General features: G+C 44.9%; 2 protein-coding genes across 3 annotated transcripts in view; one reads left to right on the forward strand and one right to left on the reverse strand.

Annotated features, from left to right (window-relative positions):
• The window catches only part of LOC115468929 (L-lactate dehydrogenase A chain), a 57,105-nt gene extending 34,291 nt beyond the window's left edge, over positions 1-22,814 (reverse strand). Inside the window, exons 1-2 of one of the 2 annotated variants that reach the window (XM_030201102.1) lie at positions 22,714-22,814; positions 11,852-11,989 (exon numbers count right to left, since the gene is read on the reverse strand). In XM_030201102.1, coding sequence (XP_030056962.1) covers positions 11,852-11,980 — 129 coding nt within the window. In that variant the 5' untranslated portion in view covers positions 11,981-11,989; positions 22,714-22,814. The remainder of the gene's footprint in view (positions 1-11,851; positions 11,990-22,713) is intronic. The other variant, XM_030201100.1, reaches the window with a different exon arrangement.
• GTF2H1 (general transcription factor IIH subunit 1) overlaps positions 1-27,263 on the forward strand; it is a 1,055,813-nt gene that overhangs the window by 591,341 nt on the left and 437,209 nt on the right. The gene's annotated exons all lie outside the window — the stretch shown is intronic.

Genomic DNA, 27,263 nt, shown 5'->3' on the forward strand with positions numbered 1-27,263 from the left:
GCAACTTGGAAATGGATCTGTAAATTACACTGATTTTCTTCGAATGTTACACCATACTTGCCAATATGCGGGAACCCTGCCTTTGCACCTGGAAGGCTATATTCGGTGTTCCGCAGATGGAAAAGGAAAGGGATAGTATACTTGTTACATGTACTTACCCGTGAAGGACAGATAAAGCCGTTTCAGGAGCTCTGTGTTGAATACGCCCTGCCGCCCTCCAATGAGTTCTATTATGCACAGCTAAAGCATTATATACGTTCCTTGTCCTGGGAGGCGCTGGCAGAGGATGTCCAGGAAGAGTTGGCAACAGCATTCTCTTTAGAGGCACAGCAAAAGGTGCCCCTCACGTTCCATCACAGGCACATCAGAGACACAGTTACCGAACTGGACTATGCCAAGTTACTGGCCTGCCTGGAAACAAGATATCCCCATGGCTCTTACATTGCCTCAGTTCAAGTCCCATGTGCTTACAATGCGCAAAACAATGAACGTGACGCAGCACTGGGAACTACAATACAAATTTGCTCTTCGACTCTACATTTCTCCCAGAAGAGCCTTTCACATGGGACTTTCGCCTTGGGGAGAGTGCCTCAAATGCAGGGATTCGGGGGCCACCTTGGTCCTGCAAGGGCATAGTCCGATTTTGGAAGGAGCTAGTACAATATGTTTCTGAGATGTGGAAGGCGGGCTGGAAGTATGACTCGGCGCTGCTCCTGGGCCATCCTTTCTCATACACCCTGTCCCATCAGGATTTACCGCTTTTGTACGCAAAGCTATTGTAGTGGCTAAACAAGCAATACTCTCAGAATGGCTTACATACAACTACCCTACAGTATCACAGTGGCGTGTGCGTATGATAACGTTACTGCGGGTAGAGAGGGTGGGAATTACAGACTTTAAAACGAAGACTGGAGTGCGTTTCCAACTCACTTGGACTCCCTTTTGAAATACTCTGACTCCAACTGCCAGGAGTAGACTGGTAAACTTCTAGATATTGCCCTGTACCCTGTGTTATTATGTTCATTTGATGCCATAGCAAGGGAAAGGGAGGGAAGGTTAAGTCCTATTTGTTGGGGTAGAAGTACTATGTGTTAGTTTAGCCACATGGGGGGGAAACATAAAGAGCACAGGGAGACCTTGGGGCGGCTTCGAAAATGTATTGACCAACTGCTTAATACAAGGGCAGAGCGGGAGATATATCTTCAGAGATTTAAATTATTTCAATGGGGAAACAAGGCGGGCAGACTTATGGCGAATTTAGTACGGCCCTATAGGAAGAGACCGATAGTAACATCAATCCGGGATTATGCAGGCCACGTGTATCTTCAAGAGGCCCAAATATATAAACAATTTATTCAATACTATCAGTCGTTATACGCAGTGAAAGAGCTGGATCCGTTGCAGAGGGATGCCTTTTTTGAAGGTCTCTCTATGCCGCAATTTAGTGAAGACCAGATACAAAGATTGAGTGCTCCTATCTCTGTACAGGAGGTCAGGCAAAGCATTAAGGCATTAAAGCTGACTAAGGCCCCAGGGCCAGATGGGTACGGACCTGAATATTACAAAATTTTAATAGATGATATAACTAGACCTCTGGCGGAATGCAAGATATATCCGGGATATGCTGCCTCTGCCCCCTCCCCTACGCATTGCTAGTTCTAGTGTTGTTTCTTCTAATTCTTGTTCGTCTTGTGCACGCCTTCTCATAAAGCTGCGTAAACAGTAATATACAAGGTCTCTCTCTGCCAGCCCATATTCTTCCTGAAGTTCAGTAAAATTGATCGTTTTCCCCTCTGACCAGACTTGGCCTAGTGTGTGTAGGCCTGCTTTAGCCCATAAATCAAATATCTTTTCCGATCCCCCTAGCGGGAAACCCGCCGCCCATCTTATTGCTGTTTGTCGGTAATATTTCCTCTCTGGAAACATGCGCCTTCTGATATGAAGCCATGTCTGGAGCAGATGTTTTAGGCCTAGAGGCAGCCCCTGTATTATATGTGCCAACTCTCCCCCTGGTATCCATAAAATGTCCTCTAGTGCATACCTGCCTATCCATGCTCTCTCCCAATGTATCCATTTCTTTACTGCCCCGGGGGCCCACTCTGCCAGAGTTCTTAATTGCAATGCTTGATAATATAGATAGAAGTTGGGTACTCCCAACCTCCCCGCTCAGTTGTCTGGTACATCATGGCTCTTCGCACTCGCGGTGGGCGTTTCCTCCATATGTACCGAAACATCTTCCTGTGTATTTGTGTGAAGAAAGAAGTAGGAATTGGGATAGGCAGCGCTAGGAACAAGTATAATAGCTTGGGGAGCAACATCGTCTTAATGAATACGGCCTTTCCATGATAAGTTGAGACCTTCCCATCTATCTAGTTCTTGAAAGAGTTCATCTATCTTTTGGAGGAAGTTAGCCTGAAACAGTCCTTCTATTTTGGGAGTTATCTGTATTCCTAAATATTTGATGGATTTTTGTGCCCAGACGAAGGGGAATGCTGCCCGCAAGCTCTTCGTCCAGTATTGTGATATTTAACAGGACGGATTTGGTTAGGTTGGGCTTAAATCCTAACATCGCTCCATAGTATACCATATGGTCTATTACCTTTTGTACTGATATTGCAGGTTGCGTGAGGGTTAGCAGTATATCATCTGCGAATAGCATAAGTTTTTGCTCTTTTCGTCCTCTCACAATTCCCCTTACCTCCCCGTCATTCCTCAATATACATGCTAGCAGTTCAAGAGATAGAGCAAAAAGGAGTGGGGAGAGAGCGCATCCCTGCCTAGTTCCTCGCCCTAGACCCATTAATTTTTAACACCGCCCTCGGGCCTTTATATAATAGCTGTAGCCATAACATATACCTTCCCGTGATCCCCACCTGCCTCAATACTGCAAACAAGAATGTCCAATCGACTCGATCAAACGCTTTTTCCGCATCGATGGAAAGCAGCAGTGCCGGTATTTGGATTGCATGGATGAGACTTCGAATGTTGTCAAATGTTTGTCGCCCTGTTATGAAGCCAGCTTGGTCTTCGTGTACTAAATGTGCTTTTGTAATCTATGGGCCAGTATTTTTGTAAAGAGCTTATAGTCTACGTTAAGTAGTGATATCGGGCGGTAAGAGCTACATTGTTTGGGATCTTTTCCTGGCTTTAATAGTAAAGTGACTGCTGCTAGTCTCCAAGATTGTGGAAGTTCTTGGGCTTCATCTAGCTTGTTAAATAACCGCAATAGGATTGGTGTCAGGTGTTTCGTAAATAGTTTATAAAATCTTATAGGGTACCCATCAGGACCCAGAGCTTTACCATGTGCACTATCTGCTATCGCCCAAGCGTTATGGGGGCCGACAGGGACTCACTCCCTCCTCCTTTCAGTTGTGGGATGCCGCTACCTTGTAGGTATTGCTCCATTATTACTGGCCCTAACGTTGGTTCCTTCTCATATAGGGATGTGTAGTAATCTAGGAAGGCTTTTTGTATTTGTTCTATCTGCGTAATGTATCCCCCCCTATATGGTTTCGCTGGGCTTGTTTTTTGAGTTTATTGGCCAATAGCCTAACCGCTTTATCCCCGAATTCAAAGTTCTTGTTGGGCATGCTGTAATTGTGTAGCTAAGCTTTCCAGTTGGAGTTCATTGAGCTTTAATCTCAGTTGATGCAATTTCTCTGCCCCCTTATCGTCTGCTGGCTGTTCTTTATGGCTCTGTTCTAGCCTTCTAAGTTCCTTTCTGATGTTATTTTCCTGTGCGAGTTTTTATTGTGTGTGTGCGTAGAGCTATTAGTTGTCCTCTGATCACTACTTTAAGGCCTTCCCATAGGCTTGCTGCCCGGATCTCGCCTATATCGTTGAATTTAAGATACTCAACGATATATTTTTCTATCTCCAGAATGTTCTTCTCATCTTCTCATCCAGGTGCCAGTATCTCGGGCCTACAAATTTAGCACCCACTTTAATTACCAGCACTACTGGGGAATGGTCAGACCACATGCGCGGTTCTATGTATGCTTCCTGTGTCTTATTCGCTATATTGACATCTCCCAACCAACCATCTATTCTAGAATACGATTTGTATTTAGAGGAGTAATATGTTTAATCTTTCTCATTTCCATGCTTTTCCCCGCCATAAATCTATCAATCCCCATCGGGCCATTAGCATTTTCAACAACTTCCTATCTGCCTTTGCTGAGCCTGTAGAGTTGTCTGTGGGGGGATGTATGGTGACATTGAGGTCTCCTCCCATTAATAAATGGCCCTGTTGGTGCTGCTGCAAAAGCTGTTCTATCTGTTCCCAGAATGGCCCTTGACCCTGGTTGGGCGCGTACACATTAAGAATAGTATACTGGCTATTGCATATAGAGACCACCATCATCACATATCTACCTTCTTTATCACTTATAGTTTTTAGGACTTGCCATGGACGCGATGCCGAAAGTGCAATCAATACCCCTCTTTTTTTAGGTGTGACTGTGCAAGATGAGAATTTAATGATGGGGTACCTTCCATGGCAAACTAGTTTCTCATGGCATTTTTTCAGATGAGTTTCTTGTAAGAGAATTAACATCAGCATTTAAACGCATCATATCTTTAAACATTAGCTTTCGCTTTGTGGGCGAATTGAGTCCTCTCACATTCAGTGTAACACATTTCAGTTCTTTATCGGCCATAGTCAATTGAGTGTCTATATGCATAACCACCCCTGGCATCCCTCTCCCATTTCCCTACTTCCCACCCCCCTCCCCTCTTCCCCAGTAACCATATATAACATGCCCTTTTCACCGGATGGGACATGTCCGGTAGGATAGTGATTTATATCCTGTAAACATTACCAGCCTGTTGCTTTCGCCTGTCTCTCAGTCATGCAATGTTGCAGCCCTCTCAAATGTTGTCGTTCATATCAATTTACCAGCCCCGTCTTTTATAATCCGTTAGCAATGGTTGGGCCCTGTGTGGCCTGATTGCTGCCTTCTCAGACGTCCTCGTCCCTGTGAGACTCGTTGCCATTTCGCTTTGTTGGACTTTGGGGCGTCTGCTGGATTGCTTGGGTGCACGGATTCCGCCATTGCTCCCTGTTCCATGTGCTCTCGGGCTTCTTCCAGCGATGCTATTCTGCATTGTTTGCCTGCTTTATAAAATACCAAGGCAAAGGGGTGCTGCCATTTGTATTTTATGCCCTCTGCTCGTAGTTGTTCAGTGAGTGGCCATAGCACTCTTCTGCGCTTGAGGGTGGTAGCTGATATATCTTGGAACAGTTCTAGCGGGTAGGTGTTCCATATAATCGGGCCATTCGCCCTTGCTTTTTGCAAGAGTTCTTCCTTGATTTTGAAGTCAGAGAAGCATGCCACGATGTCTTTAGGCACATTGGCCTGACGTGGGCCCAGCGTCCGATGAGCTCGTTCTATTCTATGTCATCGGGGGAAGTAGCTTGTTCCGGCGTGGTCAGGAGCTGGGCTGCCAGGGCCTTTACCACCTGCTCACAATTGTTGTGCTTTGGCAATTCCGGTAACCCCCGTATTCTGATATTTGATCTCCAACTCCTGTTCGCTAGGTCTTCAACTTTATCAGTAAGAAAACGCAAGTCCGACTGCTGTTCCAGCATGTGGTTTTCAATGGCATTTAGGGAGTCTGCGTGTTCTTCTAACCCTGCTTCAGCCTCGTTGACTCTATTGCCCAGTTCCGTGATTTCTCCTCGGAGTTCTGCGCCAAGTTGCGCGAACTCCCTGCGCATCTCTTTCATTTCTGATTTAATATCTTGGAACCATGATTTAAGCTGCTCCCATTTATCTGGGGGTAATTCGCTGTCTCCTTCTTCTCCTCGCTCTTTCAGATGTGGTGGTGGCCGCAATCGCGTGGCGGTCTCGTTTGCGCCCAGATCTGCGGCCTGCATTGTTGGCGCTGGTTCTCGTATTTATTTTATTTATTTATTTATTGCATTTGTATCCCACATTCCCCCACCTATTTGCAGGCTCAATGTGGCTTACATAGATTTGTTAACATTGTCATTGCAGGATATCGGATACAGTTAGTAATGTGTAGGTAGGCAAAGGTGTTTAAGCCTGTTTTCGCTTTAGCGCTAGACATCCCCATTGGCACTGTACTTTCGCCTTTCTAATACGTGGCTTTGGGCTGCTCTAGGATGCAAATTGTAGCTATATGCTTCATTTTTCCAGGCTGGAGTTCGGGAGCTCCGCTTCTAGACCTCCATTGCTGAGCGTGACGTCACTTCCCCCACAGCAGAGAAAGCTTTTGACAAGGTGTGATGGGGCTACCTTTTTTCTGTGTTGGAATATGTAGGCATTGGGGGCTGGTTTTTACAGGCTATTCAATCACTTTACTCTAAACCAAGGGCATCCCTAATTGTAAATGGAATACGCACCTCTCCCTTCTCGGTAGATAGGGGCACACGATAGGGCTGTCCGTTGTCTCCTTTATTGTTTCTCCTCTATTTGGAGCCTTTATTGTGCACCATCCAACGGGTAATCCAACGGGTATTACTCTGTCTTCTCTTTCGGTTAAAACTTTAGCGTGTGCGGACGATATGCTGGTGGTTTTAACAAATCCTCAACAATCCTTATTTAGGTTTACTCAATGCAATAGAGGAGTTTAGCTTCTTTTCTGGTTTTACACTGAATTTGTATAAATCCGTGGTTTTCCCTCGATACGGGAGTCTTGGGTAGGGGACTTTCCTCTTACATGGACGACTGGTACTCTAAAATATTTGGGTGTTCTTATCCCCTCAGATTTAACTCATCTGTATGAGTTGAATATTGCTCCTTTTCATTCTTTAACTAGGCAAATGCTTCAGACGTGGCAATCGTTGCCTTTGTCTATCTCGGGTTGGATAGCGTTATATAATATGGTGTTGGTTCCGAGGTGGATGTATGTTTTGCAGATGCTACCCATTTTTCTCAAGTATAGAGATGATAGGTTACTGACTTGTATGCTTACGTGCTATGTGTGGCAGGGTAAAAGCGCTAGAATACCAGCTTCTCAACTCTTTCTCCAGAGACTTAAGGGTGGGATGGGGTTGTTGAATCTTAAACGGTTTTCAGCAGCCAGCAGTATGAGACATCTCACTGATTGGTTTTGTAATACCTCGTATTTCTCGTGTACAGAGGTGGAGATGTATCTGTTCTCGCCTTTTCACTTTAGTTCTTGGCTCCATTCTCTGCCCAGTCGGATGCGTACCCCAGCCCCATTCGCAGCGTTTGTTACCTTGAAGGCAGGTCTGGCGTTGGGTGTGTTGTACCTATGGCCTTTCTGCAGTGTCTTACCCTTTGTTGCCTTTGCGAGGTAATGTAGAATTCCCGGTAGGCTCCACTTCAAGGAATTTTTTTGGATTGGGCAGTTATATACAGAAAATGGTTCTTTTAAGTCCTTAGAATGTTTGCAAAAACAATATAGGCTGGGGAAGAGCAATCACTTTTTTTTCAGATATGCCATTATATTAGGTCGCTCCCTTCCAATTCGCTAACTCCTAGGGTTTGGAAAAAATTCCTCAACATCCTGGGACTGGATGCTCAATTATCTATCCCATTTCAATACTATCATGCTGGGCTTTGGGATAATTTAGGGGAGTTTGATTATGAAATCTTAGCTAGTAAATGGGGCAGAGAATTATCTATTACTCTCCATGGTTATAAATTGAAAACTTGTCTTTTGGGTATCCAGAAATTAACGGAAAGTGTTATATATAGAGAAATTCACTAAAAGTTTATTATGCGAATGTACATATCCCCACACAGAGCCTTCAAAGCCTCATTAAGAGCCAATTATGTATGTCTGAAGTGTTCCAACTCCCCTGCAGACCTGGGTCAGATGTTTTGGTTTTGTCCCTCCATTTTGGAATTTTGGAGGCAAGTGTGCACCCATGTGTCAGTATTTTGGAGGGTAAATTGGCATTCCCATCCTCACCAACTATTTGATCTCTTCACTATTTCTCCATTTTTGCTCAAGGGGTTGAGGCCCTTTTTAAAATGGGTAGTTATTGCCAAAAGGGTTATTTTGCAATATTGGTTATTAGCAGATGCTCCCTCTTTACAGCATTGGCGGTCTGCCATGATTCTTTTTTGTGCGTTGGAATGTAGGGAAGTTGGTGATCTATCCTCTTCTAAGGGGGATATTTTTTTTCAGACATGGTCCCTCTGACCCCATTGACTTGCAGTATGACTTTAAATTTTTAGCTCCTCCAGATTTAGCACCAGTTTTGGGTGAGGGGTTTATGGGTGTGGGGGAGGGAGTGGTGTTTGAATTAATTGGAAAACGTGGGGGCCTTCATGTAATAATGTCAACCTGTTCTTCTGCATACTTGTTGTGATTTGCATGACCCTAATTAAATTCTTTAAACATACAACAAACTAAACTCCCAAGTCCAGCCTGCATCCATACAATGCTCACATTTACACCTGCACAAGAAGGTGTAAATGTACCTTTACTCTATATTTATAAAATAATCGGCAAAACAAAAAAGCTATAAAAATGTTACCCAAAAAGCCACAAAGAAAAAAAAAGTGGTTTAAATGTTTTAAAATAAATGTTTTTGTAAATTATGTATTCTCATATTAATAAGGTCTCTTTATATCACAAGGATTTTATTTGAAAAACATCCATCATGGCCATGTTTCACCCAACTTGGGGCTGCATCAGGGGACAAAACTGAAATATATCATAAAAATTATAAATAACTGAAATCTATGCAAACTACAAAAGCATACACAAAATCAAAAATATTTATAATGTAACAGATGTTATAAAAGCTTAAATGATTTTTGAATAATTGAAACTAAAGAAACATATGTACAAACGTATGTACAAACATGCATATGTCAAATATGCATATTTTCTAAGATAGTGACATTAACGCCAAAGGACATTAGTCCAAATACATACCAGTAATGTAAGGACAATAGCAAAATTCCAGATCTTCTTGAACTAAACAGTCTTAAAAATCACTAGGGTGCACTAGCAGTTTTAGGGCCCTGTTTACTAAGCCGCGTTATAAGAGTGTTAACGGTCTTTAATGCGTGTTAACCATGTACGTGCCTACAATATCCCTATAGGTCCCCTCTGAAGGGACACCACCTTGTAGAGGTGGAGGGGCTTGTGTGTTTCAATGACTTAGAGGGCTATGCTGAAGGGTTACCCATATCAGACAGGCCTCTGAGGAGAAACCAGATAAAGAGTGTCCCAAACTCGGAGAGTGGTAAGACAGCCCAGCTGCCCTCTGAAGTTTCGTCTTCTTTACGTAAATTTCCTCTCTGCAATTGCAGTTACCTTAACTGAGAGGAAGGGGACAACCGACGGTCAGCCACCGATGGCCAGCGTTTTATCCCCTGAGCAGCAAGTGCGGGACCGCTGCGCAACGAACTGCCCACAGATGAAAGGGTTGGCGAGTCCTTTGATTAGCGCCGGCGAAGGAGCATCGACGCTCTTGGACCTGGAAAAAACAACTCCATCCCTCCCCAATTATTCAACCACCATGTCCAAAGGAGTGGAGGAGTGAGTTAGAGGTATATGCTGAAACGGAGGACGTTTACAGCAGAACCCGAATCGGCGGAACCACTCCTAAACACCTATGAGAAATCAACTTGGAGTTTTTGGCTCCCATGGAGGTTACATTGAATACCATCTGGAAGGCGCTTCGGGACCTAACAGTGGCAGTAAATAATTTTGTTTCAGATATAAATTTTATTAGAGAGTTACATGGACAATTCAACTGAACCCTTTGAGAGTAAAAAATTGATATAACAAATGATTCTACATGAGCAAGAAGTTGGTATGATAATAGACCAGAAATTTTGAATAATAGAATGATTATTATTATAGATGATTAATATCGAGATTATTGTTTTTCCCAGAGTTCCGGGTATGACTCCTAAAGTTTTCCTCAGAAATATTTCCTCAAATTATTACTTTAAAAGGAGTGAAGCCTGTGAAAACTGGGATTACTTTAATCAGTGGGATTTGAATTAGAGATTTAAGTATATGTATTGTTAAATAACTTCTGGTTTTTAAAAGAGAAAGAAATAAATACATGTGATTACATTCTAACTAATATTGGACAATAAGTATGTTTTTCAATGAAATGATTTGACTATACACCGTATTGGCCTTGAAGAAGCCAACCAGATGATCAATGTGGAATAATATATTAGACGAGAAATATCTGGGGATAATCAGGTTAATACCACGGGGTTTTTTTTCTGTTTACTGTTTAATTGATCTCCTTATCTTGTTTCACTCTCCCTATATAGTGGTCTAAGTAAGAGAATAGAATTACCTGACTGAAATAATTCCTACATATTATTTTCTCTGTATTTCCAGCAAGTTGTTTTATCGCTTGTAAAAATTTAAATGGTTATAAATAAAAAAATTATAAAAAAAAAAAAAAAATATATATATATATATATATATCCCTATAGGCACCTACACAGCATGCGTGCTAATTGTAGGCATGTTAAAAACGCTAATGTACCTTAGTAAACAGGGCCCTCAGGGCGCTAGTCGCCCATATGTTCCAATGGGTGACTTATTGTCTAGCGTGCGCTAAAACGCTAGCGCACCCTTAGCATGGCCCTAAATAATTTGTTCTACCTTCAACAGATCTTGCTGTGTTTTTCCAAATTAGTCACTATGTTATGATTTGCCAACTGTGATTAAGGTTCAGTTTTACTATCTGAAGTCTACAGTGAGTTCGTGTTCACAAGTTCTTTCTTTAAAAAGGTCAAACATTTACCTCAGTTTTTATATTCTTTTGTTCCACTTTTACATAGTTTTGGTTATTCGTTTTATTAATTTTTTTATGTGGTTATTTTACCATTTGTACAATTTACTTTCTAAAAAGGTTCCTTTAGAGTCATATATTGTAAGAGTGCTGTTTATTTTGATTTGTTTTATCACTCTTTAGAATTGTTTTTTTTTAAGTTTTTAAAGCTTATTTTATGTTCTTGTTTTTAAATCTTATGGCCGTTTACTAAGCTACGGTAGCATTTTTAGCACACGCTAAAAACACTAGCACACCTTAGAAAACAGGGCCCTTAGTTTCTAGTAGCCACATTCCTCCCATCTATTCAGCGCTTTGCTGTCCGCCACCAGATTAAACCCAGATATTCATGGGCTGTTTCTAGCGACCGGCATTTAATATCTGGTTTCATTTCTGCCCGTAGCAATTTAACTGGTTAAGCCGATACTCAGCGCCAACCAATTAAGTGCTTAGTAGTTAGATTATGCTGCCTATTTTTACCACTAAACATAGCCAGTTTGGCGCTGAATATCAGTGTGCAACTGGCTAGCCGCTAACCATGGATATAATCCATGGGAGATAACCGGTTAATTCCTGAATACCTACAGTTAAGACCAGATATTTAACTGGTCAGGAGCCACAGCTTTGAATAATTGGACCCATTATGTTTTTACATACTATTTTAAGTTTCCCCAGCTTTAAATTGTTTTTAGTAGCCACACGTTTCTTTTGAGTATTCTATGCTTCCTATTCTGGGAGGATTGTTCTTGAGTTTTATCACAATTTCAGAAGAGAGCTATAGAAGCCTGAAAGTTAAGGAGGGGGGATGCAAAACTGAAGGTTACCATACCCTTGTATTTGCCCTGTCTTATTACCACTGAAGAAAGGCACCAAGCTTTGACCTCCCAGGACTACACAGAGCAGAGCATGAACATTTTCTAAGACACCGTAAAATAGGGATGGGTAATCCACCTAGGTGGATGAACAGCAAAATCCTACGAAAGTGAAAGAAACCAAAGGAGAAGTGGGAAGTGGACCATTAACTTGAGACTCAGTTGTCCCAGTCTCTGGAGTTATTGGTCCACTTCCCACTTCTCCTTTGGTTTCTAAGACACTTACCTTCATTAGTATACTGATGGCACAGGCCATGCCCACTGCCCCGACCCCAACAACTGTGATCTTGTTGTGGGCATGGCTGTGCTCCTCCTTATGCACATTATGGATCAGTTTGTCCTTAACAGTTGCCATCTTGTACACCTGAAGTCACAAAAGCAAAACAATGCAAATGCTGTAACTAGTACTTCAAAATATTGCTCCATCTTACATCACTCAGCTACACATTAGCCAATATTGTTTGCTCTTGGATGAAACAGTAGCTGTACAGAGGAAACAACACATATCAGCACGTTACTATAGCTGCAAATAGTCCAGAGGACTGGGTTCAAGTTCAGGAACAGAGGGCTACTCCCTCCTCTTTTGTTAAGCATGAACCAGCCTCCTGAGGTGAACCCATGTTCACTCTATGCCGACTAATGTGAAACAGTACGTTAACAAGTCTTGTAATTTGCAATCAGAAACACCATGATTCTGATCATCAAAAAGCAGGCTAAAAATGCATACTGATCAATTCAATCAACTGTCACATTATTACATCTGTCCATTAATTATTCATGTTTGTAAAGAATCAACCTTAAAATGTAGCCACGAAAAGTCTTGAGCATCATGGTCATTAGTGCTATAAAATGAAAGCAAACAGGATCCTCAAAGTTTTTGCTGTGCCCAGCTTTTGTTCCCTGCAAAAGCAATGGCCACAAGACCGGGGGAGGGGGTGTATAATTGTGCAAGAGGAATAGCCATTAATCTATGCTACATAATGGCTGCATTTAATATGCATACATTACCAGGTTTTGGAGAGATTCAATCTGGGTCCCTGACTGAATCTTGTCACTATGATACCTGGGTTAGGTGTATGAAGTGGAGCTATTTATCTGTAATGGGGGGGGGGGGGGTCCTCTGCAGACAGCATGGAAATGCTGCTGCACAGGGTGATTGAAGGTACGCCTGCATCTTCTTTGCTTGCTGGAGAATAAAATATAGGAGGTTAACCCTAGTTGATTGTAAATGAAGACGTTTCACAATAAGGTAGTCCAACCCCTGCCTCATTTTCTTCCTTTTCTGAAATCACTGAAGAGGAAGGGAAAATTAGGTTCTTACCTTGGTAATTTTCTTTCCTTTAGTCATAGCAGATGAAGCCATTACGTATGGGTTGTGTCCATCAACCAGCAGGGGGAGATAGAGATCACTCAACTTTTCACAGTGCCTCATGGCCAGCCAGCTCCACAGCCTCTTCAGTATTTGAAACTTCCATAGCAGTATGGCAAACCGCAATGGGAATGACATGAACTTTCCTCACAGCGAACGATGGCCCCTTAACAAGGGAATGAACTCAAAAGGAGGGAATGAACACATCCTCCTGGAGGGAATAAACTCATCCTCCTTATTGTATAACTGGAGGGGATACACGCAACCTTCTAGAGGGAATAAACTCATCCTCCAAAACAAACTGGAGGGAATGGACTCATCCTCCTATAAGTGAACATGAATCCTGAAGACTGTTTTCCAACTTTCTCCCAAGGAAGGAACTTCAGGAAACAAGAACAGAACCTGAAACAGATTCACAGCATACAGACAATCATACAGGGAGGGCTCATGGCTTCATCTGCTATGACTAAAGGAAAGAAAATTACCAAGGTAAGAACCTAATTTTCCCTTCCTTGTCATCAAGCAGATGAAGCCATTACGTATGGGATGTAACAAAGCAATCCCTATATAGGGTGGGAACAGGTCACACCACTCGCTAGCACTTGAGCTCCAAAACGCGCATCCCTCCTAGCAGCCACATCCAGTCTGTAATGTCGGGCAAAAGAGAGCTTAGAAGCCCATGTTGCTGCATATCTCTTGACGAGAGAGTGCTCCAGTTTCAGCCCAAGAGGAAGAAATTGCTCTGGTAGAATGCGCCTTAAAGGCCTGTAGGCGGAGACCGGCCGGCAAGCAGATAAGCTGAAAAGATAGTTTCTTTGAGCCAGCGGGCATTAGTGGCTTTAGACGCTGGAGAGCCTCTGCGAGGACCTGATAGCAAAACAAACAGATGATCATAGATCCTGAAAGAGATAGTAACTCGCAGGTACTGCAGCAGAGTCCTGCGCACATCCAACAGGTGCAACTGCCCAAAAGATTCTGGAAACTCCTCCTTATCAAAGGAGGGCAAGAAAATAGGCTGGTTTAGGTGAAACGTTGAAACCACCTTAGGCATGAAGGAAGGCACAGTCCGAACCGTGACCCCGGACTCTGAGAATTGCAGAAATGGGTCTCTACAGGACAGCGCCTGGAGCTCTGACACCCGTCTCGCCGAAGTAATGGCCACAAGAAAAACGGCCTTTAGGTCAAATCTTTCTCCGATGCTCGCCGAAGTGGCTCAAAAGGAGAAGCCTGCAGGGCCTTCAAAACTAGCCCCAGGTTCCAAGCTGGACAGGGTGCTCGCACGGAAGGCCGGAGCCGAAGCACCCCACTAAGAAACTGTGCTACATCTGGATGAGCAGCTAAAGAGACACGCCTTCAACCTTACCACGAAGGGAGGCCGACGCTGCCACTTGCACCAGCAGGGAATTATAGGCCAAGCCTATTTGTACAGTATCCTGCAAAAAGTCCAGAATCGGCGAGACAGGAGCCCGCATGGGTGTGATCGCTTTTGAAGCACACCAAGACTCAAACTGGCGCCAAATCCTGGCATAAGCCACGGAAGTGGAACGCTTGCTGGCCTGCAGGAGAGTGGAAATGACTGTGTTTGAATAGCCTTTGTCCCTCAATTGCGCCCTCTCAATCGCCATGCCATAAGACCAAAGCGGCAGGCGTCCTCCATGGCTACTGGGCCCTGTGACAACAGGTTCGGTACCAGAGGTAAAGGAAGGGGAGCCTCCACTAGCATCTGTCGGAGGTCCCCATACCAAGGCCTCCTGGGCCAATCCGGGGCGATGAGGGCCACTTCTCCTGGGTGCAGCCGAATCCGCAGGAGCACACGCCCTATCAAGGGCCATGGAGGGAACACATATAGTAGACCCGGAGGCCAGGGCTGAATCAAGGCATCCAACCCTGCCGAGCGAGGATCTCTCTTTCTGCTGAAGCACGGGACTTTGGCATTTGAACTTGTCGCCATAAGATCCATCACGGGCTTGCCCCATTTGGCACATATCTGCAGGAATACTTCGTCTGCAAGTTCCCATTCTGCTGGATCGCTCTGATGCCTGCTTAATCGGCTTGCACGTTGCTCTGACCTGCAATGTGAGCTGCCGACAGAAACTGAAAATGCAGCTCGGCCCAGTGGCAAATCTGTTCGGCCTGCGCAGCCAGTGCTCTGCACTGAGTGCCGCCTTGTCGATTTATCTAGGCCACTGCTGTCGTGTTGTCCGACATCACTCTGACAGCCAATCCTTCCAGGGTCACTTGAAAGGCCAGAAGCACCTAAAACACCGCTTTCAACTCCAGGCGGTTGATGGACCACTCCGACTCCTCGGGTGTCCATAGACCCTGGGCATGCTTCCCCTTGCAATGTGCGCCCCAGCCCTTCAGGCTGGCATCTGTCACTACTAGACACCAATCGGGGAGCGCCAGCAGTATTCCTCGCCGCAGCATGCTGTCTGAGAGCCACCACTCCATGCTGAGTCGGGCCGCAGGGAGCCAAGAAAGTCTGCATTGATAATCCTGAGAAACTGGAGACCATCTTTGAAGTAGGGAATACTGTAGAGGTCTCAGGTGCGCTCTCGCCCAGGGCACCACTTCCAATGTGGCTGTCATCGATCCCAGCAGCTGGACAATGTCCCAAGCTCGCGAGTGGGGCATCTTCAGGAGCAGACGGACCTGATTCTGAAGCTTGCACCGCCTTAGCTCGGGTAGGTATACATAGCCCGAGGCTGTGTCGAACCTGGCCCCCAAATATTCTAGAGTGTGAGGGGGTCAGGTGACTTTTGGCCATATTGACGACCCAGCCTAGAGATTGAAGTACTGAGACCACTCTGGCTGTAGCTTGATAGCTCTGTTACAGAGTCTGCTCTGATGAGCCAGTCGTCTAGGTACGGGTGAACCCTGATACCTTCTCGCCTGAGCAAAGCAGCTACTACCACCATTACCTTCGAAAAGGTTCGGGGAGCTGTGGTGAGGCCAAAAGGCAAGGCCCGGAACTGGAAATGTTTTCCCAACACCGCAAACCTCAGAAACTTCTGGTGCGGGGGCCAAATTGGTATGTGCAAGTAAGCTTCTTTCAGGTCTAGAGACGTGAGAAACTCTCCTGGCTTTACCGCAGCAATGACGGAGCGCAGGGTTTCTATGTGGAAATGCCGGACTCTCAGGGACTTGTTTAATTCTTTTAAGTCCAGAATAGGGCGAAAAGACCCACCTTTTCGCGGCACCACAAAGTAGATGGAGTATCGGCCGTAGCCATGTTCAGCGGGAGGTACCGGGGACACGGCCCCTAACTGAATCAGACCTTGCAAAGTCTCCTCTACCGCCGCCCGTTTGGCGGCAGAACCGCATCGGGACTCCACAAACACGTCTCTTACTGGGGCGTTGAATTCTAATCTGTAGCCATCTCTGATCAGGTCCAGAACCCACTGATCTGAGGAAATATTGGCCCACTCCTCGGCAAAGACGTCCTCCGATGACAGGAAGCGAGGAGGGGGCCGGCGCACCATCATTGAGAGGGTCGCCCCTGAACTCCAGGCCTAGAGCCAGTGGCTGCGGAACGCTTGTCCGAGCGAAAGGAGTTCCTCTGCTGAAAAACGGGCACGAGAAGTGAACCCAGCAGAACGCCCCAGGCGGTACCTTCTAGCTTCACGGAAGCAAGGTCTATAAGAGGAGTGGACCGCCTGGCCCTTGGAGGAAGGCCTCGGCCTATCTTTGGGCAAGCGCTGGGGTTTAGGATCTCCCAGGCCTTTAACAATTTCATTTTTCCCAACTCCTCACCAAATAGGAGAAGGCCTTGAAAGGGCAACTTCACCAACCTTTGCTTAGAGGCCATGTCCGCTGCCCAATGTCGTAGCCAAATAAGACGGCGAGCCACCACTGCTACTGCCATTTGTTTAGCCAAAGCTCTGACAATATCATAAAGGGCATCAGCCAAAAAGGACAAGGCCGACTCTATTCGCGGAGCCACATCCGAGAAGGGCTCCGCTCCATCTCCGGGCTGTTCCACTGCCTGTTGCAACCACGCCAGGCAGGCTCTAGCAGCAGAACAACTGCATGCAGACGCCCGAACAGTAAGACCTGCAATTTCAAAGGACCGTTTAAGTGCTGCTTCCAGCCTACGGTCTTGTATATCCTTCAGGGCAACTCCTCCTTCCACAGGAAGGGTAGTTCTCTGTCACCGCAGTGACTTTAGGCACTGCAAAGCGAGCCAAATGCTCCTCACGCAGAGGGTATAATTGCCCCATAGCCCTGGAAACTTTCAAAGGTCCCTCGGGGTCAGCCCACTGAACGGAAATAAGCTCTTGGATGGAGTCATGCAAAGGAAAGGCTCGAGCAGGCTTTATGGTACTAGCCATCCTAGGATTCACAGAGGAGGCTGTGCCACTGTCAGGCTCTTCAACAGAAAGGACCTGTATGACATCTGAAATAAGCGCTGGCAGCTCATCACGGTGGAAAATCCTCACCGCGGAGGGATCATCCAGATCCTGTGGTAATTCTGCACCTGACTGGCTCCTCAGACCACGAAGGCCTGCCAGAACTCTCCGAATCCTCACAGCCCAACCACGGGGGGGGGGGGGGGGGGGGGGGGGGGGGGGGGGGGGGGAAAGGAGGTGCACCACAATCTGAAGGGGAATTAGCCCTTCTACGCTTTTCTTTATGCCAATTATCAGGGAAAATAGCCTCAGCGGGCAGTCCCAGGCCAGAATCCACCGGGGGGGGGACAATAGAAGGGGCCTCAGGCGACCCTTGAGGGAGAGCTCTTTTCAGCATGTATGCTTTATGCAATAATAACACAAAATCAGGGGAGAAAAACTCACCCTGGGCACCCAGATCCCGTCCGGGGCTAGCCACTCCCTGAATAGCCTCAATTCGAGGTCCCCCCCCCCCCCCCCCCCCCCGGGCTCAGGGCTCTCTACAGAGGCCGCGCCATGTGGAGAATTCAAAATGGCGTCCGCTGCCAGCTCTGAGCGGGAAGAATCATCGCTCGCCATGCTCAGGCCGGCTCTTACACCTGTACAGCATGATTTACAGAGCCCTGCTGCTGATTTGCGCTTGCCACACCGGGAACAGCGCTTTACATTCTCTGCAGCCATCGCCGAAAATGGCAGGAAAATTCAAAATGGCGGTTTCGCGCCAAAAACGCCCCGATTGCGGGCCCACCTCTTACCTCACCGGACCGAGTATCACAGCTCCGGTCCCATAGAAGAATCAAAGGAAAACCATTTTTTTTTTTTTTTTAAAGCTGTGAGGAAAGCAGAGGTAATAAGAACTCCGGAGACTCAGATGAGTGAGAAAGGCAGGGAAAGGCGAACCAATGTGCCTGTATCCACTGAGTGGGAAAGGACAGGGAAAAGCAAGCTAATATGTCCACATCCACGGGGGCATGGGTAAGGCAGGGAAAGGGCTAACCTATGTGACTTCAAAGTGAAGCTTCTATAGCCTGTAACACCCCGGCTAACAACTGGCAAGCCAGGAGCCACCCCCAGGCAGATTTTTGATGGAGCTCGAAGAAGCTGCAGCCACCCTGCTTGGGGAGATAGAGAATACTGAAGAGGCAGTGGAGCTGGCTGGCCATGAGCCACTGTGAAAAGTTGAGTGCTCTCTATCTCCCCCTGCTGGTTGATGGACACAACCCATACGTAATGGCTTCATCTGCTTGATGACAAGGAAACTACACATCTTCTTTCCTCCTCGAAACTAACTACCTGTTCCTCTGATCCTATTCCCACCCATCTACTTAACACTATCTCTGCTACTGTCATCCCGTTTATCTGTCATATCCTCAATCTTTCACTGTCCACTGCGACTGTGCCTGATGCCTTCAAAACATGCTGTAGTCTCACCACTCCTTAAAAAACCTTCATTGGACCCTACCTGTCCTTCCAACTATCGCCCCATCTCCCTCCTCCCTTTCCTATCCAAGATACTTGAACGCTGTTCACTGCCATTGCCTTGACTTTCTTTCATCTCAAGCTATTCTTGATCCACTTCAATCTGGCTTTCGCCCCCTTCATTCAACTGAAACAACGCTTGCTAAAGTCTCCAATGATCTGTTCCTAGCCAGATCCAAAGGTCTCTATTCTATCCTCATCCTTTTCGATCTATCTGCTGCTTTTGACACTGTTGATCACAGCCTACTCCTTGATACGCAGTCCTCACTTGGATTTCAGGGCTCTGTTCTTTCCTGGTTTTCTTCTTATCTCTCCCAGCATACCTTTAGTGTATACTCTAGTGGATCCTCTTCTACTTCTATTCCACTGTCAGTTGGTGTACCTCAGGGATCTGTCCTGGGACCTCATCTCTTCTCCATCTATACTTCTTCCCTTAGTACTCTGATCTCATCCCATGGTTTTCAGTATCATCTTTACGCTGATGACTCCCAGATCTACCTCTCCACACCAGAAATCTCAGCCAAACCCAGGCCAAAGTATCAGCCTGCCTGTCTGACATTGCTGCCTGGATGTCTCAGCGCCATCTGAAACTAAACATGACCAAGACTGAGCTTCTTATCTTTCCCCCTAAACCAACCTCTCCTCCTCCCCCATTCTCTATTTCTGTGGATAACACTCTCGTCCTTCCTGTCTCATCAGCTCGTAACCTTGGGGTCATCTTCGACTCCTCCCTCTCCTTCTCTGCACATATTCAACAGACTGCTAAAACCTGGCGTTTCTTTCTCTATAATATCAGCAAAATTCGCCCTTTCCTTTCTGAGCACACTACCAGAACCCTCATCCACGCTCTTATCACCTCTCGCTTAACTATTGCAACTTGCTTCTCACAGGTCTCTCACTTAGCCATCTCTCTCCTCTTCAATCTGTTCAAAATTCTGCTGCACGACTAATATTCCGCCAGGGTCGTTATGCTCATATTAGCCCTCTCCTCAAGTCACTTCACTGGCTTCCTATCCGTTTCCACATACAGTTCAAACTCCTCTTATTGACCTGTAAGTGCATTCACTCTGCAGCTCCTCAGTACCTCTCTGCATTCCTCCCCGGGAACTCCGTTCACTGGGTAAATCTGCACCCTTCTCCTCCACCGCTAACTCCAGACTCTGTTCCTTTTATCTTGCTGCACCATAGGCCTGGAATAGACTTCCTGAGCCGGTATGTCAAGCTCCATCCCTGGCAGTCTTCAAATCTAAGCTAAAAGCCCACCTTTTTGATGCTGCTTTTAACTCCTAACCCTTATTCACTTGTTCAGAACCCTTATTTTATCATCCTCACCTTAATATTCCCTTATCTCTTGTTTGTCCTGTTTGTCTGTCCTAATTAGATTGTAAGCTCTGTCGAGCAGGGACTGTCTCTTCATGTTCAAGTGTACAGCGCTGTGTACGTCTAGTAGCGCTATAGAAATGATAAGTAGTAGTAGGAAGCAGTTCTGACCAGGCAGCTTCTATAAAGAGCATAAGGAACTGGAGGATGGGGAGAGGAAGCATACTTCCTCCATGGCATCTCTAACTCTGACTGAAGCAGAGAGCAGAATTCACATCTCCTAGGGGGAGGAGTCAAGTTGTCACAATGTCTACATCTAGTAGCCAGAATTGGGGGCTATGACTGCAAGTGTATGCTACCAGGCAGAGAATAGTCACTGATTTAATAGCTGAATTAAACTAAAGTAGAATGATATTATAAAACGGGGGGGGGGGGGGGGGGGGGGAATAAAATCATACAGTAGAGGCCAAACTTAAGGCTGACACTTTCAGGACTCTTAAAGGAGACTAGTGTACGGTTCTCATAACAAAGAACTGCTACTTCAAGTTGAGATCGTTTAATGCTTCCCACTGTGTAATCTATAGCAAACCTAAAACCCCCTGCTAGGAAGATCTGAAATGCCCAGAATCCCCTACAAAGTTGCTGCACTGCAAGTAGCTGCGCAATTTTAAAGAAGGTCCAAAAACCAGATGAAAAAGGCCTGTAGCACTGGATACAAAATTACAGTATGTAAAAAGCTTGAGAACCAGTGGCAAGTATGAATATTTTTACTGCTGTAATTGCCTATTGCTCATGTTTGATCAATTCTTACTCTACACCACCTTGAGTGGATTCCTTCAAAAAAGTGGTAAATAAATCCTAATAAGTAAAAGTTCATATCTGTTAAGGTCCATCAGAAAGGTGTAACTTTCCTTCAATTGTTTTACCTCACCTAGAATGTAAATCGCACTGAACCATGAAAAGGGGATATTAGCATTATACAAGAATTGATTTGATTTATTGTAATCAATGTATCTTGTATTTTGATTAGAAGGTGCTTGTTGTTTCTGACCTACACAAAATATAAACATAGCTACAAGGTATCTAAGTACATGACAAAACAGAAAATTATCCACATTTTGCCAATCACAAGAGAAGGTGAATTAGATTATCAATATGTACAAAAACATTGTCTGTCAGAGAAGAAGAACAGCACCAACATCCAGCAACAGAAGAACATTGACTGCTATACGAATAAAACTTGTGAGAAAACATTTCATTTTGGGGTTCTGGAAGCTATTTTAGATTTAGTGTTCAGGATCATACAGAATAAAAAGCTGCACTTATTAAATTTTTAGCCAGTAATGAAATAAAATTTCCAACTGTGTTAAGATATTAATGCATATTACGGTCAATGGGGCCTATTTACCATGTGCATAATTCACATTAAGGTGTGTTCACATTAGGAAATCTAGCTTAGATCACTTGTCCACCCTCTGGGGAAAATGCCTACTGTACCTGAACATAACTCACTCTGAATCTGAATTTGTAGGGGCAGTAAAATCTTAGAGGGGGGAAACCCTCCAGCAAGTTGTGAAAGAAAAGGTCATAGTGCTTTAGCCCAAGAGGTTGGTTGTGATGGAGCTGAAAAGTCTGACGGTGGAAAAATACCAAGGACTACCAGTAATTCAGAATTGTCCCCTCTCAAAATGAAAAGGGTGGGGTTGTTAAGTTTTTGACCTCGGTAAATACAAAGGAAGACGGCACCCACAGGCCACGGAGACTTCAGAAACCTAAACTGGTTGGGGGAAGGGGAGTCGCTACTGGCAATCGGAATCTATTTTGGTCCATCTAGATCACTGCCCTCCTTCTACAGAGACCCCTATCGCTTTACAGGCTAATCCCAAACGTTTACGGCATCCTCCACCGCTGCTTTTAACTATCGCTGTTAAGGCCACATCGTGGCTCCTTCAGGCTCTTTCCAAGCAGCAGCAGAACTCCGCATCCACTTCCCTGCGGCAATGACTCATTTCCTGGGGAAGAAGCATCGCCTCACCGCTGATAACAGGGCACGTCAACCCATTACTAAGTTACGGGCACAAAAGAAATAGTTACTGTAAATTCTGCAACAGGCGGCCGACACACTGTCTCATGTCTGTACAACACCATTTTCTAGCAGGACTGGAAAAGCACCGTTAATAAAACACCGGAGTGAGGCCACCAATGTTGGCAGGTCAGCCACTGCGCAACATTTATTGGCACCTGCCTAGCTGTCAGAAGCCGTACGTTGCTGTCCACTATAACGGCCCTCTACAAAATCTTCCGAATGTTTTACACGCATGCTTCTGTAGAATTTAAGAATGATCACGGAGAAGTTGGAACATAGAACAGCAAATACGATGCGTGTTTAAAACTCTGCAAAGGAAGGGCTATCTCTCGCTCTTTTAAAATAAATTTCCTACAGTACAGTTTTACATCTGAAAATACACACGCACAAATAACAATAATCGCAGTGCTTACCTAGACATCTCCCCCCCCCCCCCCCCAACTCACCACTCACTCTTAGATCTGCTGCAGTACCGCCCAAAACTGAAGCGGCCACCAGCCTTAAATCCCCCATATTGCATGACGTCATGCCTCTTTTGCATACGGGGCGAGATGTGCCTGCGATCACGTCCGGTGCGTGGGGACTGGAGGGAGACAGGGGAGTGACCAGTGCAAGCTCGGCCTCGATGCCAGCAGCTCTCCTCTGTAGCAGGAAGGCAGCTGGGGGTGGGGGCAAATGGTGCATCTGCTGCCTTCCAGCTACCTCGCATAGTTCCTGTATTGCTCACTCTCCGAGGGGGGTGGGGGCCCGTCCTGTCTGGCAGCTGCTTTCAGCAAAATGGCGCCACTGACATCTAAGGGCAAAACCAGGCAGCGCCGGTCTTAGCAATTGCGAGGTCCCGTACAGACCAGTTCAGCGTGGATCCACCCCGATCCCCCCTGATAAGCTGTGTTTTTAAATTTTTTTTAATTTCAAATAGAAGTAAATCAAGTGAAATTTTAACAGAAAAACTAATTCAAATATTCACAATTCTATTCATAGGAAACCTTTGGGTTTAAAAAGCAAAACAAAGCAAGGACTGGCTAAATGAATTAAAACAAATGCATTTTATATGTAATACTTGGTAGCAATAATGAAACAGTGATTGAATATTCACATAGCAAGCAGTCTAAGCTAACAGATTTATTTTCCATTGAACATAATTAACGTATGAACTTGATGGCTAACAGTTTGCTGAAAACATTTAGACCGACTCTGGATAGTTCTGCACAAAGGAAACCCTTCCCTCATTATTCAATATCTTCTCTGAAATAGTAGTAATAAAAAAGGCCAGTACATTTTTATAATATACCACTGCATTCCACAAAGCAAAAGGAGCATGCTCCCATATACCATCTTTTTTTTTAATGTAGGCACAGGGAAAAAAAAGATGTTAAATGCTCCCAGGTCTCAACCTAATTAATGATTTTTTTTTTTTAACTGTACTTATAAATAGTGAGTCTGATTGTTAAACACCTGATACTCATAATGTCTGATTTGGTTGCCCTATACGAGGTGAAAACATCAGAATAGAGGCCCTATAACCAACCCCTCTAAATGACACAATGCAGGGCCGGCCCTAGGGTTTCTAGTGCCCTCCTGCAGTCTATTAGTCAGCGCCCCTACCCATCCAGAGGCGGGATAACTATGGCTCCGCCCCCACAGTAGACACACCCCTTTTACCAGCCATGGCATCATCATTGAAAATATAACACCAGTATAGAAGAAAAATAACTTAGCACACAGACCAGGAATTAGGAGAACGGACAGTCTTGCCAACTCTGAAAAACAATGTGTTATCAAAATTTCAGAATCTAACAAACAGACACTTGGCCTTGCAGTCACACATGTAGAACAGAGATAGCCCCTCTTCAAATTCTTCAAAAATTAACCTGAAATCCTAAGAAGTTAGACTCTGCATGCAGTACAATAGCCTTCCCATCGAGCACAGCTTAGGATCTAGCTAGGACAGACTTAATCAGCATAAACTAACATATTCTACAATCTGAGTTGGACAGACTAACAGGAGTTACTGAAGTGGGAATGAGAGATAGGTGATGGTTAGGAATTGAAAGCAGGCATCTAGCCCTCCTGTCCTGTGAGTTGCTGTGTTGGGGGTGGGGGGTAGAAAAGGGTGGGTCAGGTGCAGCACTAAACAGCAGTCTCTGACAAAACAAGGGTCCAGGCTCTGCTGTGCTGTCTCTGTCTGAGCCCTCTCTGGGCAGAGGTTAGCTGAGCTCCCACAAGTTATTTCAGAGCCAGTGACATCCTCTGACAAACACAAGGAGGGTATTTCTCTGCTTGGGAGGGGGGAGGGGACGGGACAGAGAGCTGACAGCTTTGGAGCCAGACTGAGATGAGCAGCAGAGATTAGATACTCAGCAGAGGTTGATTGCTTGCAAAGTGACGCCCTTGAAGGCATGCGCCCTCCTGCAGTGCTTACCCTGTTTACCGGGTTTGACCGGCCCTGACACAATGATTACAATTTAGAACTAATTAGATTAAACCAATATTTCCTCTGTGTTCACTACACAAGCCGGCATCTTTGAAAATATAAGTGAGGTTCAATAAAAATGCTACAAACAATAAAGAACGACAACGTGGATAGAGCAGCTCATAGATTTACTTGCTTTGTTTGGGTAAGGGGACGAGGGGTGTGCGGAGGAGAAAGAAAGGGAGACCAACCTCGTGGGCTTCAGCAGCCGTCTCAATCTAATTACCTTCAGCTCCCTTAGTTCCTGCTTGCAGCACTGCTGCCTTCTTAAATTTTCTGGGCCGCCGGCAGCGTTAGGTAAGCACACTGGCTTTGATGGCCCTGGAAGCTCTCCGTTGCAGCATCCCATCTATGCAGGACAGGAAGTTGTAGGAGAGAGAAAGCTTCCGAGCCACCGAACGCAGTGTGTTTAACTCACTCACACTGCCATCATCCCAAATTGAAGAAGGCAGCGCTGCAGGGAGCCGGAAGGTTAGATTAAGAACAGGAGACGGCATGTCGGCATGACTACTGAAGCAGGGAGCGGGAGGGAGATGCTAAGGCTGCCGCGGGGCCCCTGGGAGCATGAGGCCCTGTGCAATTGCCCCTGTCGCCCCTACCTAAGACCAGCCCTGGAACCAGAAGCAGAGCTACGCTGCTGCCATATCCCTGCCATAGGAGTGGTAAATATTCAGTGAATTTTGAGGTTACAAAGGGCAAATGATGAATAATGGAAAAAATACCAAAGAAAAAGCAGAGGTATGATAAGGTGACCTTAGAGGTCAGGGTTGAAGAATCCAGATAAGATAGAAAAAAATATATAAAAGACATTAAGAGATAAGACAAAGGGAAGCTTCAGATATCTGACTAAGCACACCTTGTAGCACTCAGACCTGAAAGCTTCCAGGGAAACACGTAGAGACGCCACCAGAGAGACATTTTATTTTGCTTTTGCTGAAATTTAGTTTTATATAAATAAGAATTCAATTTTCTGTAACACTGGGATAAAATAATTTTATTGTAATCATTTATTTACTGTAATAAATTTTAGCATTATTATAAAAGAGAAAAAATATACTCTGGAGTGTGTTTCCTTTGCCAGAAGGGCTTTCTAACCCCCCACCCCCACCCCCACCCCAAAGTGTTTAGCTCCCCTCAGAGGCAAGGGGTGCTTTAAAGGGCCCTGAGGTCTTCAACAATAAATATGTCCTCCATCCCCTCTCCACACAGCAGCATCGGAAATGCCCTTAAAAATACAGTGCCCAGTGCAAAGGCCTGGTCATCTAGCCCTAGTTCTGATTTTGGAGCCCAGGTATATTTATCTCAAAAGCTTGATTATTAGTTAAGTATCCGTGAAAGTCTTTGCATGAAGCCTCTCTGAGGCTGTGCTGCATAAGCATAATCCCTTTCAGTGAAGAAATACAAAGGCCTTCATGATAGTTAACTAATCAAGCACTGCTGTGAAATATGTGCTTTTTGAGATACACATGCATGGGAGAAACAGGGAGGAGTTCAGCTATGCAGAGCAAGACCCACTGCTTATGGAGTCCAATACCTCTCAACTGATGGGGAGAAATGAAAAAATAGACTTTTACTTCAGCAGATTTAGCCCATACGCAGCAGAGCTTTAGAAGTGTTAACTCCCATTCTTTTTATTTATTTATTCTCTCTCTCTCACAGACTCTTGAATAAAAGATTCAATTACTCTCGCTTCTTTAACTTCCAAACAAAAATGATGTTTACTTACAGTTTCTTCAGATAACTATTTACATCATACTTGCAGTAGACATGGTAAAACTACTGAATACAAAAATTCTGTCAGTTGGTTATCATACAGCTTGAAGAGAGATTGCTAACACCATCTTATGCTGACACAGACTGACTCACTCTCAAAGCAACTAGAGTGACTCGGACACACCCACAAGACATTACACTATATCCAATGACATCATAGCTCATAGAATTGTTGACAGTTAATGCATGCAGCACTTGTCTTTCACATATTCCTACATACCCCTTCACATGCATTATTGTCCAACAATTCAATTCTTATATATTTATTTATATACATACAGTCCTAGCTTTTCTCGTAGATTTTCAAAATTTCTTACAGCTAGCGGTTTCGTCAAGATATCAGCAATCATTTGGTCAGTTTGTTTATATTGCAAACTTATTACTCCTTGCCTTGACAATTCTCTGACATTATGGAATTTTGTTGCAATATGTTTTGTTCTAGACTGTACCCTGTCATTTATTGACAACCTTATACAGCTTTGATTGTCTTCAAAAATCTGTATCGGTCTCTGCTGTTCTATACCAAAATCTGTACACAGTTTTTCTATCCACATTAGTTCACGACATGCTTCAGACACAGCAACATATTCTGCTTCTGTGGATGATAAACTTACAATGGTTTGTTTATGACTTGCCCATGAAATAGATGTTTTTCCATACATAAACACATACCCACTTGTGGATTTGTAATGTGAATGATCTCCAGCCCAATCAGAATCACAGTAACAAATCAATTTCTGATTACTATTT

The sequence above is a fragment of the Microcaecilia unicolor genome, chromosome 4, assembly GCF_901765095.1.
Source record: "Microcaecilia unicolor chromosome 4, aMicUni1.1, whole genome shotgun sequence".
NCBI classification, from domain to species: Eukaryota; Metazoa; Chordata; class Amphibia; order Gymnophiona; family Siphonopidae; genus Microcaecilia; species Microcaecilia unicolor.